Source organism: Alnus glutinosa, chromosome 8 (assembly GCF_958979055.1).
Source record: "Alnus glutinosa chromosome 8, dhAlnGlut1.1, whole genome shotgun sequence".
NCBI classification, from domain to species: domain Eukaryota; kingdom Viridiplantae; phylum Streptophyta; class Magnoliopsida; order Fagales; family Betulaceae; genus Alnus; species Alnus glutinosa.
This window is the reverse complement of record NC_084893.1, coordinates 16,130,621-16,150,730: the sequence shown is the minus strand read 5'-3', so window position 1 is coordinate 16,150,730 and position 20,110 is coordinate 16,130,621. Positions and strand designations below refer to the sequence as shown.

The following is a 20,110-nucleotide window of genomic DNA, read 5'->3' as shown; positions in this document are numbered from 1 at the left end:
ACAGCACACAACGGCAACGGGTTGAGAGCTAGCGGATATTCACAATTTCTTCCTAAAATATACTCTCTAAGTTATGAAGAATTCAATACCGAATTCTATAAACTGTACATGCCTAGAGCCTTCTATTTATAGGCTAAGAAGACCTAAATTGAGTCTATCTATGATTTCTCTAGGCGGCGTCCAGGCGCAAGCTGAAGCCATCCGAATGGACAAGTGTGCAATCAACTTTTCATAATGCGCTTCATGTAATACCATATCAGGGCCGCGTCCGGAGGGTTTTGCCCTAGCGACCGGACAGTTGCACTTCTGCTGCACGTAAATACCATAATAAGGACTACGTCCGAACTGTGTTGCCTTGACGTCCAGACGGTTGCAACTCTTCTCCACATCTTGCCTTATCAAGGGTAGTGTCCGGACGGTGTTGCCCTATCATCCGGACGGATGCAGCTATCTTCCCATATCTGTGTCTAAGAAGGAAATATGATTTCTTGTCAAACACTGATGAGCGTCCGAACACGTTGCCGCGACGTCCGGACGGATGCAACCTTGAACTGTTCGAAACTTCTGGACACTGATGGGCGGCAAGTTGGCGAGTGGCGATTGGCGAAGGAGAAGACTCAAGAGTCAAAGAGTGGTGGCCGCAACAAGTTTGAGAGAGATAGAAATTGAAAATTAGAAATACTTAGGGCAATAGTTTAAAAACTAAAAGGACGGAAAACTCCCCCTTCCTAAGCCCTGTAATATTAGGATAAAAGGGTAGGCGGTAATTTTTTTTTTTTTTTTTAATAAATTAAGGTACTCGGAGCTGGTACTCAAGTATAACCGGGGTTTTTTAAACCCAATACTCGGCTCCGGCTCCGGTTACCCGGCTATAAATAATTGGGTACCAACCTGGTTTCTCGGAGCCGGTTAATACTCGGATCCGGTTTCCTGGCCAGTTATAACCGGTCCAGATTTACACCCCTACCATCGACCGTCGTCAATCGTTGTCATCTACAAAATGAAGAAAAAGAATTTATTGCAAACTCAAACTTCCAAAATCTTTGCACCTTTCGTTTGAAGAGGGTATTAGAGAATATATTTCATATATTGAAAGGAAATATATTATATTGATATTGTACGTTACTTTCCTTTTATAAGGTTGATTGTAGTTAGGTTTGATGGTAATCAAATCAATCAGATTTGATTACCATTCTTATCTATATCAATTCTCATATAAATAAGAGTATTCTGTATTGTAAAACAATCAAGGAATAAAAGCATAATGTAGTCATTTGAACTTTATTCTATGGACGTAGGTCATAAACCGAACCACGTAAAATTCATTGTGTTCTTATTTTATTATTTCCGCATTTTATCTTTAGTTTTCCATTCAATTATGTTTTCTATCGCATAACGTTACAATAATAATAATAATAATACTAATAATATATGTAAAAATATTAGCATATAATATCATTATTATAATAAGAGGTGGGGTATAAACATATTCCTCAAATCTAATTGTAAGAACTCTTGTCAGTTTTCCACCACTTGTATTGAGATTATTATAATAATAATAATCATAAAAAAAAAAAAAAAAAAAAAAACATCAGTATAAATATTAGCATATAATAATAATAATAATAATAATAATAATTAATAGTATAAGAAGACGCAGGGTATCAAGATATATATCTCTGGCTACTTAAGTCCACTTCATGGTCTTGAAGGGGATGCCATCAACATCATTCTTCACATTCAAAAGCCGGATCTCTTGAAGGATTGGAACTTTGCTTATATTATTTCGGATATCAACTTTTTCTTCCTTTCTTTTTATAGCTGGAAAGTTAGTAAAATCTGTAGAAGTGTTAATGTTTAATCACGTTCATTAGCTAGATGTGCTGCTTCCAACCTAGTGTTCGGAAGCATTCCCAATTGGTCTCTCATTCTTTCTTCCGAATTTGGCCCCTCCAATCACAATTATCTGGCTCCGCCACTGAGCTTATACACGCATGGTTAAGATTGCATTTAAGCCATATTGAAAACTTAAGATCGTATCATTCCACTGAGCTTCGCAGTAGACATTCACAACAACTCACATTATCAATATTGACTCGATGGTAACCATTTTTCTTTCGGCGGTTCCATTCACCTATCAACATTCAATGACTTAACACTATGCACATACATAGTACCAAAACATTTTAATCCAGCCTATAGGTCGCCCCCCTCGGTAACTCGACCACAAAGTCACAACTCATTCGATCTTATACTCAATAAGCTTCGTTTGATTCCATACTCGACGTGGTAGGTCGGTAGCAGTTCTGATACCAAATGATACAAAATGTCAAATACAACTCAGCTTTGAAAACCGGCATGCAAGAGGAAAGTGCACAAGAACTTATACACACGTTGTTAAGATTACATTTAAGCCATATGGTACACTTGAGATCATAACATTTAATTTACGTATTTGTATATTTATATATTTAAGGGTTAAATACGTTTTTAGTACCTGAGTTTTGGAAACTTTATTTTTTGGCATCTGAGTTTCAATTTGCATCACAGATAGTACTTCCGTTTAGGAAAAAGACCAAATTAGTACTTTAGTCAAGTTTTTCGTTTAAAAACTAACGGTCCGCCACATCACTACCACTTAACACTACTAGAAACACCTGTCTCTTCTAACACGTTAGCACCCACATAATTGCTGAATCCCCCCGAAATTAGTAAATGACATGGGTGTGTGATGTGGAAGTGTTTGGGTGATTTGGCAATTATGTGAGTGCTGACATGTCAGAAGGGACAAATGTCGTGTTCCTAGTAGTGTTAAGTGGCAGTGAAATGGAGAGCCGATAGTTTTTGGACGAAAAACTTGACTGAGGTACTAATTTGGTCTTTTCTCAAAATTGAAGTATCATCTGTAATGCGAATTGAAACTCAAATACCAAAAAATAAAGTTTTCAAAACTCAGGTACTAAAAACGTATTTAACCCTATATTTAATCGTATAAATTTGGTAATGCAACGAGGGTCTTAAGTTTTATTTCCCTTGGGATATCCATTGGACAAAACTTTGCAATGATTGGCATTGACAACAATTCTACAACCCCAATCCCATAAAAATATAGTTTCCAGCAGTTTGCATACCGCATTTAGCAGACACTTATAGCTTTGGTGTTCAAGTGTCGATATATCATACCTATTTGAGACCTTGTGCATCCAAAGCAAATATTTGTCCAACAACCTTTGTTTGCACTTGTTAGGGAAAAATCTTGATTCATAATCTTGCAATCACTGTTACAACTGAAAAACTACAGAATGCGAGTAAAAGAAAAAAGGAAAAATTTAAAAATTTTAAAAAAAATTAAAATGGAACATGTACGAAAATTCCAAGCACATGTACATGACATACCCTAATGTTGTCCAGAACTTTCGGTGGCCATCTTCTCTGCATGATCCATATAACCTTTTCAGTTGCAAGCATATGAAGCAACAAGAAAACTGAGTAAAATAACACCATAAAAAAAAAAATAATAATAAAATAAAAAATAAAAAATCATAAATCAGGTATAATAATTGTTCAAATTTTGATCCAAAAATATTTCTTTACCCATGAATGATTACTACTAGTGCATAAGCCTTTATTCCTAGTTATTAATTACTCATGCTACTTCAGCCAAAAGAAATAGGCATGCATCTAACTTATGTCCCTACAATCTTCAAATCAAAGCTTATGTAGTAGGAAAGTGACGAATTATACTGACCCTCTCGCATCAAACAACATATTAGTTTCTTAAAGTGCATAGAGGTAACTAATTAAACTCATTTCAAGAGGCTACAAGTCATATTTCTCTCACATACAAATAGATTGAGTGGATTAAGAATAAAAAGGTCATTAGATAGACCCGCTGTAATTGTTCTGTATTAGTTTATTTGATTTCAATCACAACTTGACCAAGTTGAGAGATAAACAGATTTGTATTGCTTACTTTCCTGATTAACCAACCAGGCCACATAATCTACTCTTACAAGGGCCAGCCTTCAAGAATTTCTATTTTGTGATAGTGACTTATGATGGTACCATGAGCTGTAACCAAGTAGCATTTAGTCAAGAACAAATATTTCCCACGCCATTCTTACTATAAGTCAATTTGTTGTGTTTGCCTGTAATCTAGTCCTACATTAATTGCACACTACATATCAGATTCACATGATTCATACCATGAACTTAATCGCTCAAGTATGAACTGAAAGAACTGCCAAAAGCACCATAAACTTAAATTGTTCAGAGCACCAATAGCATAATCTAGTCAGTGATCACTGAGCATTTTTGTACCACAAAAAAGAAAAGGTACGGAAAGAGTTGCAAACCCATTAACTGTCTAAAATAAGAGAGAACATAACATGCAGTCCAGGGAAAATTATAAATACCATGTAGCATGCCCACAGATAGCAGTCGGTCTATATTATCAACTCGATGCTGTATGGATTTTAAAATTGAATTCAATGAAGAGACTCTCTTTCTAACACCCAAAATCTTGGCAGCATGCTGCATGATGAATGGCAAAGGTGCATCTTCTAACAATTGATCAAGTTCTGTCAAAGCACGTGATATTTTTTCATGTCAACATAATAAATTAAAATGTAGCATTTCTATTTAGGACAAGGAAAAGGCAATGCATAGGAACTGGATCTAGTAAAATATCACATCCATCCATAATGAGGCAATTCAGAATTTCAGTATGTATTAGCCAAGTACCAGCAAAGTATCATGGTAAACATGGACTAATTAAGATCATTATTCATAGTTTCAGAGGCATACTATCAAAAGGGTCCGTCTGTCAAGACAAATAGTTTGCATATAGCTGGTTCCAGTCCTGCTTCAGAACCATTTTGGGCTTCTCTTTCTGCTTAGCCAACCAATTGTCACCTCAGCAAATCTTATTAACCATAGATTAGTAATACTAAAACAGACTAAAAACTTTATTTTTTTATGCAACTCTAATTTGGAATTATAAGTATCCCCATTTATGTGGAATAAGGTACTAATTAAGACAACAAAATTTTTGATTTCGAATGAAAGCTTCAGTCGCAAAACAATTGAAGCGATTTGGGGCCCTCTTTGGACCATGAGTAACTAAGCTAGTTAAAACCAAATCTTACATTGTCTATTCTTTGAGGCATATTGCTGGTTCTGCTCTATATAACTTTCTAAAATGATGTGAAGCCAGCAATAGGACTACCATATTTTGAAGGTCAGGCAGTAGGTAGTGGTCATAGGTTTTAATTTGTCAGTAATGCGCTTGTGCTTTTAGGACTTCAAGTGTGGCCCTACGTGTTTCAGTTTTGCCTAGTATCTAATTTTGTAGACAACTAATAAAACTAGGAGTCAATCATCCCCACATGACTCATTTATTTCAGTCCAGGAAGTATAGTTGCACAGAACCTTACTTGAACAGATATGCTTTGATCATACTAAACTGCTGCTTATACTATTCTGTCCCTTCAAAACATGTTGAAAGTATATTATCCACTTTTTTGAGATAAGCCATTGCCTTCACAATGAATTGCTACATTCCTCGGTACTTCGTTTGGTTGGTAAGAAAGTGTAAGAAAATGAAAGGTGCCATATTTTTGTATCTTAATACCCAATGATGTAAAAACCACATCTTTCTCAGCAACTAACCAACGGTTAAAGGTCAGTTTGGTTGCTGAGAAAATGTAAGATTTAATCTTGAATTTTTTAATTTGGGGCATGAGAAAGATAGTTCGTTACAACGCTTTCTAACTAATATTTTCAAAATTCTTCGTAGACCAAGACAAATGGGAAACATAAGTGTTGAAAATCAAAATTTCATTTTCTTTTATATTCTCTGCAAACGAACAGAGAATTGTGGCTTTATGCTGTGTAGAAAATGCAGCACAAGCTTTTCTATTTCTCTGTTGTGATCTAATCTAGAGAAAACTCCTCAACCCATTAGCAATAAATTCAGAGTATGCAGCATATTGGAAAGAGTCCCTGGAGTATTGGAGGAGCCAAAACCTCCCATTGAGTTGCAAGAGTGCAATGGGGCAACCCACACCCTCAAAGGTGCCGCCTAAGACCATAAGTGATTTAGACTACATTTGGCTCAAGGAAACATTTTTCTTTTTCGTTTTTTTTCTTCAAGTATTTACACTATTTGAACTAGGAGCTATTACAAGCCAAGCAAACCACACTATTCCATTAACTATCAAGGAAAGACCTGGAGGACTAATATGGTGTATAGCTCTTTAGAATGTTTTCTTGGTACTCGTGTCTTAAAATCTTGTTCTATTTTCTTCAGAAGACCATATTTTACTGGTTCACTTTTATTTAACTTTGGCAATTTCAAGATATTCTGGGCATGGGCTGAACTTAAGGTCCATGAGTCTTTTTTTTTTTTTTTTTGGTTCTACATATCTTATTGGATCTTTATACGTGACCTTTGGTAGTATAAAGTTTAATTAAGTAGTCAACACCACAAATCAACCAACTACCGCTCATTCCCAGCGAATCTGGTTCAGCTAAATGAGCCCTTTTCACCAAAGCATACTTATGTGAGGTTATACTATACATCTTTGATGATCATGTCCGTTATTACTTCTAATCATGCCATCTTCTGCTTCTTTGTTACAGACCTCCGTAACGAAGGATGAACAATAAATAAAAATGATAAATTGGGTAGGATAATTCGAAGAATCCTGGCCTCCTAATATTAAGGAATTTGAGGAACCCTAAAACTCTTAAACAACTGCTAGAGTTGAATTATAATTTTCTTCATATATTTTTATTCTTCAATACCCCTATTTATAGGGTTACAAAGCTGAATATAAAATATGAAAACGATAAATAAATATTACTAAACCTAAATAAATATTACTAAACCTAATGGGATACAATAATTCCCTTATTTCCTTCCTAATAGAAAACCTAACATAATGGGATATAATTCCCTTAAATTAGGGATTCTTGCTTTATGAGCAAGAATCCAAATCCCTTAATATCTTTTATTTAGTTAACGAGGCATACTATAAAATTCCATGAATGCCCTTCTCACATAACCCTAGATACGTAACATTCTTGGCCTCATTTGCTACTTCGAATCATGCCATCTTCTGCTTCTTGGCCTCATTTGCTCGTCCAACTTGAACCAAATCACACTTTCCACATTGGTGCATTCTTAGGTCTTCACTGACATGGATCATTTTATTCAAGTTTTACTCATCTTAATTCATGAGTCACACTTAAAAACTCTCTTGATGTCTTAGGAGTCTCAATCCAAGTAGAGCATGGAGTTTAGCAGCGTAAAAAAGTCTATCTAACGTGTCAAATTATCAGAGGCGAATGCAAAGAATTTTCAGCAACTTTTAAGTTGCAGGTTGCAGAAGCAAAATCCACTACAACTCATGAAGACATGGACTCAACTAAACCCAACCTCGTTTCCTAAAGCCTAAAACCAAAACGTTGTATTAGGTTTGGGCCAGGGTCAAAATACAGGAACTATTCGAGAAAATTTTGGGTTTGCTTTGGGAAGCTGGAGTGACCTGATCATGATGATATTTCGCAATAACTAACATAAGTAAATATGAAATCAAGGATTTAATTTTTTTCCTCTAAAAACACATAAGCTGTATGAGTCAAAAAGAAAAGATAGATTATGAAAACATTAAGGTCACAATTGACTAAGGGGAATGTGCAGTAAGAGAACAGTCTTCCGATTCTCCCATTCCCATTCCATTTTTTTCTTTCCAAAAGTTTCAGTATGGACAGATTTAGGAAATTCAGAACCTAGAAATTCGGCCATTCTCATATTCCCATTCCATTTTTTTCTTTCCAAAAGTTTCAGTACGGACAGATTTAGTATTTCAGAACCGAGAAATTCGGCCATTCTCATATTCCCATTCCATTTTTTCTTTCCAAAAGTTTCAGTATGGACAGATTAAGGAATTTCAGAACCTAGAAATTTGGCTGTGCCCATGTCAGGATCATGCAAGGAGCGGGAATGAATTCATCTTGATTTTTCAACCATGATGAAATTTTCAATGGTAATTTGATGGCCATAGTGGTGTTCAGATGGTGTTCCAATACTATAAAGTGACAGCAGAGAAGTCCGGCAACAACAGAGGGATGGTAGTGGCAGTGGAGGGCTGGTGTTGGATTTTAGAGAAAATGAGAGAGAAACTAAAGAGATAAAGAGAGAAAATAGAGAGAGAAGAAGTGTGGTACTACATCTGGCTGCCTCATATTAACCACGTCTCTGGAGCTTCATGTGGTGTTTTTTTTTTTTTTTTTTTTTTTTTTTTTTTTTTTTTTTGTGATTTGATTTGGCCTCATCTTCAGCATGGAAAAATCTAATTCTGTAACTTATTCTTACTTTTGCTGCAATTGCATGCTCTCCTTAACAGACATTCCAGGCAAGAGTCCATTCCTATGCACTTTCATTTTGACATGATCACTAGTATGTAATCAATGGGCTGGTAAGTTCAACAAATGCACAATCAAATATAAATTTATCCAGAGCTGGAGATCATGCATAATGACCAGATTTTTGGCAAGTCATCTGAAGCAAACATTAAGGCTGTCTTTAAGTAGCTTGGCCATTAGTTTAGGCACTTCTGCAGGCTGTTCAAGGTCAGAGTTTTGGCTTATTTAGCCACAGTAGCATATAAACCTATGTTCTTTTTCTCCGTTGCTCAATCTTTTACTCGTGTATACTGTAGACTTATATTTCTCCTCTTCAGCAACATACTTTGATTGTTCATGATATTCTCCCTCTCTCCAGCACTTATAGGCTTCAAAGCAATTTCTTGATCATTATACATAAAGTCTTATGTCTTATCTTCCCACTATGATACATGTCTCAGTCATGAATTTGGAGAAATAAAGCTCCTTCGAGAGTGTCGTTCTTTATATGGACGACAACTTTAAGAAAGATCTTTTTATATATATAGAAATAATTGAAAAATCATTAAAAGTGAAAACCACAACACAGTACACAAGAAATATACAAAAGACACACCTATTTAGAAGAAGAAAAGAGAACAAGAAAATCATTAAAATTAATCATCAAAGAAGCTAAAAACACAGTTGTCAAAGAATAAAGAGAATAAAGAAAGGACTTAAGCTCCTTCAACGTCCTCTCTCGATCCTCGAAATTTTGATCGTTTCTTTCCCATCAAAGGCACCACAAAAGGCAAGAGGGCGCCATCTACCATACTCTAAGAGCTACCCCCGTCCACCAACAAGCACATAAATCAACCACCCAGCTAGGCATAACCCAGAACAGCCCAAAGCACTGAAGAAAAGCATTCCATAAGGAGCACGCAACCCCACAATGGAGAAGAAGATGATCCACTAACTTGCAATCTCTCTTGCACATACATCACCAATTAACTACAATGATGTGTCGCTTCCTAAGATTTTCCATGGTAAGGATCTTTCCTAAGGCCCCCGACCAAGCGAAAAAAGCCACTCTCAAAGGCACTTTGGTCCGCAAAATACTTTTCTAAGGAAATGCCATCATTACGTGCAAGGACCCCATAAAAGGAGCTAACATCGAACATCCCTTTGATTGAAGGGGCTCACTAAAGCTTGCTTTCCCCCTCCTTTCTCATTCTATAGGAATACAACAAATTGAAGAAAGAAGCCAAGGCATCCACTTCTCAATCATAAAGCCACTCTAATAAAGCTTACATTCCACTGAAAAGAACCACTAGAAGGATCCAAATGAACTGCAACAGAAGCCTCCTTCACACAAGCAATGCTACATAACTCCGAGAATGCTTCCTTAAGGGCCATCTCCCCACACCACGCATCTTCACAGAATTTGATCTTGGAGCCATCTCCCAACTCAAATCTGGTATGATTAGAAAACCTCCACATATTCTTCCATAGCCCTACCCCATATGGCCCAAGGGAATCAATAGAACACCACCCACCCCAAGAACTGCCAAATTTTGAATCCACAACAACTCTCCACCATGCTTCTCTCTCATGCACATAGCGCCACAACCATTTTCTTAAAAGAGCACGATTGAACATCCTCAAGCTGCGAACCCCAACCCTCCCTCAGAAATTCGAGAGCAAACCTTAGGCCAACTAACCAAATAATATTTAAACTCTTCACCTTTCTCACTCCATCGAAATCTCAATGAAGCTTCTCTATGCAATTTGCCAAAATAGCCTTGGCCTTATAAGAGGCCCCCAGCAGAAGACCAAGATACTTCAAAGGAAAAAAGGAAACTCCACAACCCAAAATGCAAGCCAGTCCTTCTACATTATCCACATGACTCACTCGGACCAATTCTGACTTAGCCATGTTAACCTTCAAACCAGAGACAACTTCAAAAAACATAAGAATAAAGCACGCAAACAACGAAGGTGATCAAGATTTTTCCCGCAAAAAATCAATGTATCATCTGTGAACAAGTGTGAAATATAAACCACACCAGAGAGCCTAGACCCCACAGAGAAGCCAAAGAGAAGACCCCCATCAACTGTTGCAGAAAGCATTCTACTAAAAGCCTCAATTACAATAACAAACAGAAAATGAGACAAAAGGTCTCCCTGTCTCAACCCACAGGAAATACTGAAGAAACTGGCTGGATTGCCATTTACCAAAATGAAGAAGTGCACTGAAGAGATGCAATGCGCTATCCAAGAGCACCATTTCCCCCCGAATCCGCATCTTCTTAACAAATACAATAAGAACTCTCAATTGACATGATCATAGGCTTTCTCAATATCTAGCTTGCAAAGCACCCCTAGTTCACCAGATTTGATCCGACTATCCAGACATTCATTTGCTATAAGCACTGAAGTAAGGATTTGCCTACCTTTTACAAAGGCATATTGAGATTTCAAAATAATCTTCTCCACTACCCTTCTCAATCTATTGGCAAGAACTTTGGCAGTGATTTTTTTTTTTTTTTTTTTGAAAAATAAATATAATTTTGCTTTTGTAGAGATTCAATCCTATGCTATATAAGGACTTTGACAATGATCTTATAAACTCCACTCACAAGACTAACAGGCCGGAAGTCCTTAAGATCAATAGTCCCATATTTCTTCATGATGAGAGCAATAAACATGGCATTAAGGCTTCTTTCAAACTTACTACAAGCATAAAACTCATGAAACACCCCCATAATGTCTGTCTTGATCACATCTCAACAAGCTTGGAAGAAAGCCATCGAAAAACAATCAAGACCTGGAGCCTTATCACTGTTCATACCTTTCACTACCTCTAAAACCTCATTTGCATCTATACAATCGAAAGCAAGGCTATCCAGCTTGGGCTGCCAACTGAACGGTTCCGAAAATACTCTCATAGTACTGAACAATATGAGCCCTAAGAACCAGTTAGTCATAAGAGACTGAGTCGTTTACTGATAGCGACTTGATGGAGTTGAACCTCCTATTCGAGTTGGCTACCCAGTGAAAAAACTTAGTGCATTTATCACCCTCTTTTAGCCAAAGAACCTAGACTTTTATCTCCAACTAATCTCCTCCAATAAATTAGCTTTCTCCAACTCACTGATAACCAAGCTTTTCCTCAACTTGTCTTTAGCAACTAACGCTCTCTTTGCCTCCAACCTATCGAGAGTGCACAACTCTTCCAAAAGAGCTTTTTTATGAGACTCCACATTACCAAACTCATGTTCATTCCAACTTTTTAAATCAGCCTTCAAGGCCTTAAGCTTTTGAGTCAAGACAAAGTTAGGACAGCCTTGAAAGCGATAAGATGACCACCATTGCCTCAACCAGTCTACAAAACCATCAGCCTTTAACACATATTCTCAAACTTGATGGGTCTTTTGCCCCCTTGAATACCACCACAATCAAGGAGAATGGGAAAGTGGTCTAAGCACAATCTATGTAATCTCTTCTAGAATAGACCAGGATACTTAACCTCCCATTCCAGAGAAACAAGAAATCTATTACTTCAGCTTTGATAGTGCCATTACTCCCCTCACCAATTTCCCTTGGTATTGCGTAGAAAAGAACAAAAAAAAAAAAAAAAAAAAAAAAAAAAAAAAAAAAAAAAAAAAAAAAAATTTACTCTGGTAAGAGACTTGAAAAACTTCCAAGTAGAAAACATGAAAGTTTAAAACAAAAAATAAAAATTAAATGCAGTAGCCCAATGGAAAAGAATCTTAAAAAAAATAATAACAATAATTATACCAAAATCCTCTCACGATTCTCAAAACTCCGGTCATTTCTCTCCCTCCAAAGACACCACATAAAGCAAGACAGTATCATCTCCAATACTACATCAAACTGAAGCCCACCACCTTGCGCTCTCTAGCAAGCGAAGAGATCTACCACCCAATTGGGCATAACCCAAGCCAGCCTTACATTGTTGAAGATAGTATTCCAAAGAGCACTAGCAATCTCACAATAGAGTAGAAGATGATTTACTAACTCTTCACTCTTCATACACATCCAACACCAATCAACCACAATAACACGCTGCTTCCTTAGATTTTTCATGGGAGAATTTTCCCTAATGCAGCCGACCAAGCAAAGAATGTCACTGTCAAGGGACCTTATTCCGCCAAATACTCCTCCAAATGAAAGGAGTACTATCATGAGGAACAAAGACATTGTAGTATGATCTCACATCGAACAACCCTCTCTTGGAAGGTACCCAATAAAGCTTGTCGTCACAACCTCAGATCAATATGAAGGAATACAACAAATTGAAAAACAAGGTAAAGACCAAATGAACTGTACTTCCAGGTCGCTAAATTTACCCTTTCTTGATGATATGGTAGGGAGAGAGAGGCTTTATGGCGTTTGGTGATTGATGCCAAGTTTGAGAGTTTAAAGGGGGGGTGGTGTTCGAAAGAGGCTTCGGGTTCATTTGGAGTAGGTGTATGGAAGCATATTAGGAGGGGGTGGGAGGAATTTCGTAATTTTGTTCGGTTTGAACTGGGGAATGGATCAAATATTAGCTTTTGGCAAGATTGGTGGTGTGGGGATAGATCCTTGGAGCAATGCTTTTCAGCTCTTTTTAGTATAGCAAGGAATAAAGACGCGACGGTAGAAGATAATTTGGTGGTTCATAATGGTGCTATTCAGTGGAATGTTTTATTCACGCGACATATTCAGGATTGGGAGTTGGATATGGTCATTTCTTTCTTCGATCGTCTATACTCCAGTTCGGCTCGACATGGGGAGGGTGACAGGTTAGTGTGGAATCCCTCTAGAAAAGGTCTATTTGAGGTGAGATCCTTCTACAAAGAGCTTATTAGGAAAGGTGGCCCTGTTGTCCCGTGTTTTCCTTGGAAGAATATTTGGCGTGTTAAGGCTCCAACTAGGGTGGCCTTCTTCGTTTGGTCAGCTGCTTTGGGCAAAATTTTGACGCATGATAACTTGCGTAAGAGGAAGGTGATAGTAATTGAGTGGTGTTGTTTATGTAAGAAGAGTGGGGAGTCTATTGATCACTTGTTGCTTCACTGCGAGGTAGCCCAGGTTCTTTGGAGCTTTGTCCTTACTTTATTTGGGGTCGAGTGGGTTATGCCACGTACGGTGTTGGAGTTGCTGAATAGTTGGGGGGCGGCGCTTGGGGGTGGTCTTGCTATTGAGGCTTGGCAGTTAGCTCCTTTATGCTTGCTGTGGTGTATCTGGAGGGAGCGGAATGCTAGGCTGTTTGAAGATGTAGAGACACCCATGGTGGAGCTTCGGAAGCGGTTGCTCAATACTTTATATTTTTGGATAGCGCCCCATCATAGTTTGAGTTCTTTTACTTATGTAGAATTTTTAAATTTATTCTCTGTTCGTCCCTGTTAGGGGTTCACTTGTATACTTCCCGTGTATAAGGGTTGCGCCCCTCTGCGCTTTTTATATAATTGCAATTACTTATCAAAAAAAAAATTTACCCTTTCTTGATGTTTTGTAATTTTATCACATTGTTCTATTTAGAATCATCAGTAATTGATGTCTGTATAACCAGCAGATCCTCCTCTGCCCCACCCCCTCCTTAGTCCCATACAATGTAGCAAAAAGTCACCAGCGACATCCAGCTCCCAATCATATAACGACTTATTAAATTTGAAATTCTGATGAAGTTATCCAGTGACCCTGCCGGAACATGTAGCCATCAATGCATCTTTATCTTCAATTTTTTTTAAACAAAGTAGAAAAGGCAAACTAAAAAAGGTAACTCCCCCCACCCCACCCCCCCCCCCCCCCCCCTCACCCAGCGCCGGCCATCTACCACCTTATGTAAAACCCAGTCCATAAGAAGTCAATAGCCTATTATACCATTCAAACATCCCCTCTCTATATTTCTACTTTATCCAAAGCCTGAGAAGAGCCTGATGAACGATGAGGATGAAGTATGTGAAGGTCTAGCACCCGCACATATACATACCCATGAATGTACACGTACTCTGTACGTTCGATCCAGGTTGATTCCAATCAATTGAAAAGGAATCATGGAAATAAATTGGTTCAAGACACAAGCACACAAATGACTAGCATATAACAGATTTCAAAGTTTAGCAGGGAGAGTCATAAAAGGTGAAAAAAAAAAAAAAAAAAAAAAAAAAAAAAAAAAGGTAAAAACCTCGGGTAAGACGATCGAGGGCGGAGGAGAGCTGGTCCTGGCTTCTGAGAGTGTCCTGAGCTCTGGAGTCGAAGTCCCGGATCACAGTGGCGAGCGTCGAAGACAGCCCTCTGGCCACAACATCTCGGGAGCACTGGACGACGTCGGATTCAGATTGTGAATTTGGAGAGAGATGTTTCTGGTTTTCATGTTGGAAAGCAACACTGCTCCCATTGCCGGTGGTATGGCAATGGTTGTCGTCTGGGTTTTCCATTTAATTGGAGCTGCCCTTCCAGATCTTAGACAAAGGATATCGACAGACGTGCTTGCACTCGTTGTAATATATTTTTATTTTTTTTTAGAAAAAAAAAAAAAAAAAAAAAAGTGCAATGCTTTTTAATAGTAGGAATTTCTACTAAATTTATTAGATTATTTAGTATAAATTCGGGCTTACAAGAGCCACTATATTTTTTAGATTATTTCTTTTGTACCATCTTCCAATTTAGTAGTATACAATGTTAGCTTAACATAATTTTATAATTATATTGTTAAGATACTATTTACGCGAATTAATATATTGAACAAATCTTTCTTAGAGTTTTTGTTTATACTGTTAAGTAAAACAATAACCAAAGTAAGTACTATTTATTTTCTTAATTAATGTTGTAACATCCAACCTTAGAGTAGATTAACTTAACTCAATGAAGCAAATTCCTTCCTAGCGTTCAACCTTTCCTTTCAAATGAATGAAGTTTCCTTCCGAACGTTGAATCTTTCCTATCAACCAATCGATGTTAGTCTGCACAGAAAATTTTAAAAGAATTTTAACTTCTTGTACGCCCGTATGTCTTCTTTAGACTTAAGATAAACTCTAGGTCCTATTTCGTCCCATTTTTTACGAACTAAACTTGAGGGAGAGAGAGAGAAAAAGGGGCCAACTTGGAGGTTTTGTTCCTCTATTGTTTGGAGAAGACTAAGGTAAGGGAGCCTAACCCAATCTTAATCCTTAGTTTTTACGCATAGTTATTGTGGTAATTTTTTACTCAAACATGAGTAGTTGCTTTCATCTCACATGTTGTAAAGTTGGCATTTTTAGAAAGGAAAAGTTTAGTTCTTGCATGAGTAGTATAAACCTCAAATATGGATTACTTTTGTATGTCAAAACAATATTAAAATGTCTATATTGCAGTCCCTTAACACACTTTTCCTTGGTTGATCAGTAACATATTTTGATAGAGTGAGTAAAGCTTATATCCTTGATGTTTTTAAAATAGTATATGAGGTCATGCTTGTTTAAATGTATGTTCTTAATTTATAATGTTTATTAGTGCTCACTAAGAGTCTTATTTAAGCTTGTGATTAGGAGGTTCTTATTAGATTGTAGTTTCTGGCATTAATCGAACGTTCCATCCTCTTAGTCGAATGATCGATCATTGTTGGTCGAACAATCAACCCTCGATACTGCATGTTCGATGAAGGCAGTAACTGGCAGATTAGGGTTTTAATTACGTAATTAAGCTTTGATCACATTATTAGGGTTATAAGTGCAGTATTAAAGTTTCTAGTTATGATGTAAGTAACCGGCACACTATTTACAAATAGGGTTACAAATATGGCATCGTTAGTAGTGCGGATCACTTGGGGTTTAAATCCGGTCAGGCCACTAACGATGACAATACGCTACGATATTCGAGCCACCGGTATTGTACTATAGGTCCTTCGAGACAATGCCAACACTTCCAAGAAGGGGTTAAAGACTTCGATAAACCATATGGAGGAAAGTTGTGATTATTAAGAGCATCCTCATCGAGCTCGGCATTTCAAAATTTTCACCAAATTTTGGTGAAATTTCTCAAACTCCCCCTTGCATCAAGCTCTCTATCGTTTCACCAAATTACCGCTTCTCAGAATCCTTCTCCAAATCTAACGCCCAAAATCTCTACGCTATTCTATTCTTTAATATTTTTCTCATTCTCGCGCCTTTCTTCACCTTCTTCCCGCAAGATTTCTCTGTCACTTTCCTCAGCAAGATCTCTGTCACTTTCCTCTGCATCAAGCCATCAGCGAAAGGAAGCAAGCCACTGATTTTCCAAGCACTGGCCAACTCGTGCAAGCTACAAGGTGGGCTTTCGACGGACGTGGACGAGATCGAGCTCGACGCTGATGCTGACAATGCAACCGGTGACAGAGCCGTCGACGAAGAAGATCCCAAACTCAAAAACGCTAACTTCCCCGATGAAATAGGCGAGAAGCAACCGAATTTGACCCCGAATTTCCCTTCCCAAAGGTGAGTTTCATAAATTGTTTTCAATTGATTTAGGTTTTCAATTCATTGCAAAAAAAAAAAAAAAAAAAAAAAAAAAAAAAAAAAAAAAGAAGAAAAAAAAAGTTGATTTAGGGTCTACACTCGCCGCAAGCTTGAATCCGTTAATGGGTTCACAAAGATCAAGTCTTTTGGCTATTTGGGTTTCATGGTTTCTGGCCTAATTGGGAAATTCTGTGTTCTTTTATGGGATGGGTGTGGCCGTTTATTCCTTTGAAGGGGTTGGGATTGTTTTGCCAGTAGAGTCTGAGATGAAATGAGAAGATTGCAGAAAAATGGAACCTGCCGATGTAGTTTCTGTTCTGCTGAAGGGTTGATCCTGATTGTGTTGTTTCTGTTCTGCTGAAGGGTTGATCCTGATTGTGTTGTTTCTGTTCTGCTGTAGAGTTGTTTTGGTGTTTGCCGGTTCTTTTGTTGATTTTTCTGTTGTTTGGCTTGAGTTGATGGTGTTGTTGGTTGCTGCTATTGTTTGCAGCTTGGATTATTTGGTTTTAAGGCTTGTATTCTGGCCTTGATTTGTTCCTGTTTGGAACTTGTTTTCTAGTTTTTCTGGAAGTGTTGTTACTTGTTTTCTGGTAAATAAGTTGCTTGGCTGGTTGTTGAAGACAATAAAAGTCCAGGCTAATTGTTGGTTCAATTAATTTAATTAAAGCACAGTGGCTTGGCTGGTTGTTAAAGGGAATTAACGTTGGACGTTGGATGAAGGCTAGGGAATTTTAAAGTAGTTGATGAAGGAAACCAATTTTGACAGTTAAAATAGTTATTCTCAAAACTAATAAAAATATAATATTTAGTTAAAATAGAGAAATATTTAGAGAGTTTGATGTATGGAGTTTTTCAAAAGTAAGAGATAAAATCAAAAAAGTAGATTGTTTAAGCTAAATTTAGAGAAAATTTTGGAGAGTTTGATGAGGATGCTCTAAGTGTGTGTATATATATAATGCCTGATTTCTCTGCATTATATATATGTGACTTATTACCGAGATTATGCCTACCCTACTTTGAAAATAAACCAATTTTTATACTGGTATAATAACAGACGCAATACAGATCATTTTGCAAAATCCCCTATCATTCTTGGTTACCGGTGTTGAGGAATATGAAACATTATTAAAGGCTCATTGCATAGCCAGTTCCGTGATAATTTACTTATTAAATCGTGGACTTACACAGTTATTTTTCCACTGTGAAACATCTTAGTGTTTTGCAGGTTAGCAGGTTTGCGAGACTGTAGAGTTAAGCATTTCACTAGGATGAAGATGGCGAGCAAATGGCTTGTATAGCCATGTTTGCATAGTTAGATGATAGTTGTTATGTTGTAGTAATATTTTTTTGGAAGCTCTAAGTCTATATCGTTGATAAATAATATTGTTTAAATATATTTTAGTTTGTATTAGATAATTTCTTTTTGCTTTCCACTATAATATATTCTGATAGATTAGTGTTGTCTAGTTACTCTAACTAAATTATCAGTTAACTAGTATGAAGGCTCTACGACTAACACTTCGAATTAATTATTTTAATGAATTAATTTTGGGGGCATTACAACATGGTATCAAAGCATTCGGCTCTGCAAACCATAATGTTAATCTGAGCATAGGTTATGATACTAGTAGGTATGAAAGGTGAAAGACTAGAGCATAGGGATAGTGTTAGGATGTTTTGGTGTTGTGACTTGATTGTTGGAGTGTGGGCTACGTCACAACCTAATTGTTTGAATTGTTTAGTAGTGATTAGTTTGGTGAGCACCTAGATTGGAGCTAATCCACTATCTGGATGATAGAGTGATGACTACGACTTACCGTGAGACGTGGACCATTTGGACACTACGAGGACCTGTGACCATATCTCGTACTGGTCGGCAAGACTAAGGCCATACTCACTGAACTACAATCCCCCAGTGGCAACATGGAATCAAAGGACCATAACATCAATTCTGGATCATGTATTTGATTCTAGACCACTCCTTCCATTCTATGAGTCAAAGAAGAAAAAGGAACCGAGCTGCAAGGCAGCCAAGGTGAGGAGTTCAGTCAGCAAACCAACACAGCCGAAATGGAAGTGCTGAAGCGTATCATCTGTGAGGGACTTTTCATTTATTCCCAAAGCAAACAATCCTCCTTTTAGCAATGACAAGAAGTGAGTGATAGCATCCCTGCTAGCGTATGTGTCAGTTAGATGCACTCAGATGGAAAAGGAAGAGGTGGAACTACTCAAGGATGGAGCTCTTCAAGGGAACAAGCATTGCTAGAGGAAATATTTTCTTGCCAAGATGGAATAGGAGTACGCCGACATGGTCAAAGATGAGGAAGATCAGTCTGAGGACTCTGTTGAAGAGGATGTCAATATTGACAAGTGATTTCCAGTGGATCGACATTTAGATAATCTATAGTTAGAATAATTAGGGCACACACGTGTACTGTGTAGTCAGAACAGGGTTACACTTTTTGGGTACTTGTAACACCTTTTTGTCTGAAAATAGCCACTGATTTGGGGAAAATAGTTTGTTGGTTTTCAATTCCGCAACCTTGTTTTAAGTATCATTTCTTTAAATGAAACTTTCTTTCAAAGGAATTTGAAACAACTTATCATTTTGAATCAAAATATCAAATTGAAGTACCTTGAAAAAACAAATATTTTGGCAACGAATATTTGACATCGATAGCGAGCATTCGATGTCGAACAATCGACACGAGGTCGAACGTTCGATCTTACCTAGAATGTGATAAGTTAGGTTTTCAAAACACTCCTAGCTCATTTCAAACCCTATTTTCTCTCAATTTCTCTCAACCCACACCTCTCTAAAGCAATTTTCGGCCACATCTCTCTTGTTTCTTGATGATTCAAGCTTGATTTAAAGATTATTTAAGGTATACTTCGATTTACATTGGTTATTTCCTCAAAAAATTTGTGATTTCAATTTTGAATTTTGAATTAGGGATTTATTTTTTTAATGTTAAAATCACGACTCATTGATGCTTATAGAATTGTTATAAGATTGTTTAAAAGTATTGGGTAGGCAAGATTCCAACACTTTTGACCTTTGATTGAGCCCAATCAGATTTAGTGAAATTTTTCCCAATCTGAAAATTAACCTTCGATTTCTTTAAATTCTCTTGTGATTTTGATATGTGTTGAACCCCATTGTTGTTGATCGGAGGCAACCCACTCATTTCCTGTCTTTTTGTTTTTATTCCATTATTTTTGTTTATTTTCTTTAGTTGTTTTTA

General features: G+C 37.2%; 1 protein-coding gene across 6 annotated transcripts; it reads right to left on the bottom strand.

The window, feature by feature from the left end:
* Positions 1-3,204: 3,204 nt before the first annotated feature.
* LOC133876017 (uncharacterized) lies at positions 3,205-14,881 on the bottom strand. 6 transcript variants are annotated; one of them, XM_062314314.1, is made up of 4 exons: positions 14,579-14,881; positions 4,416-4,580; positions 3,397-3,450; positions 3,205-3,295 (listed from the first exon to the last, which is right to left on the bottom strand). In XM_062314314.1, exons 1-3 carry the CDS (start codon positions 14,829-14,831, stop codon positions 3,398-3,400), a joined length of 471 nt encoding a protein of 156 aa, XP_062170298.1. In that variant the 5' UTR covers positions 14,832-14,881; the 3' UTR covers positions 3,205-3,295; position 3,397. The 6 variants fall into 6 exon arrangements, with proteins under 6 accessions (XP_062170298.1, XP_062170300.1, XP_062170303.1 ...); XM_062314316.1 differs by having other exon boundaries at positions 3,205-3,287; XM_062314319.1 differs by having other exon boundaries at positions 3,388-3,432.
* Between the last annotated feature and the right edge of the window lie 5,229 nt (positions 14,882-20,110).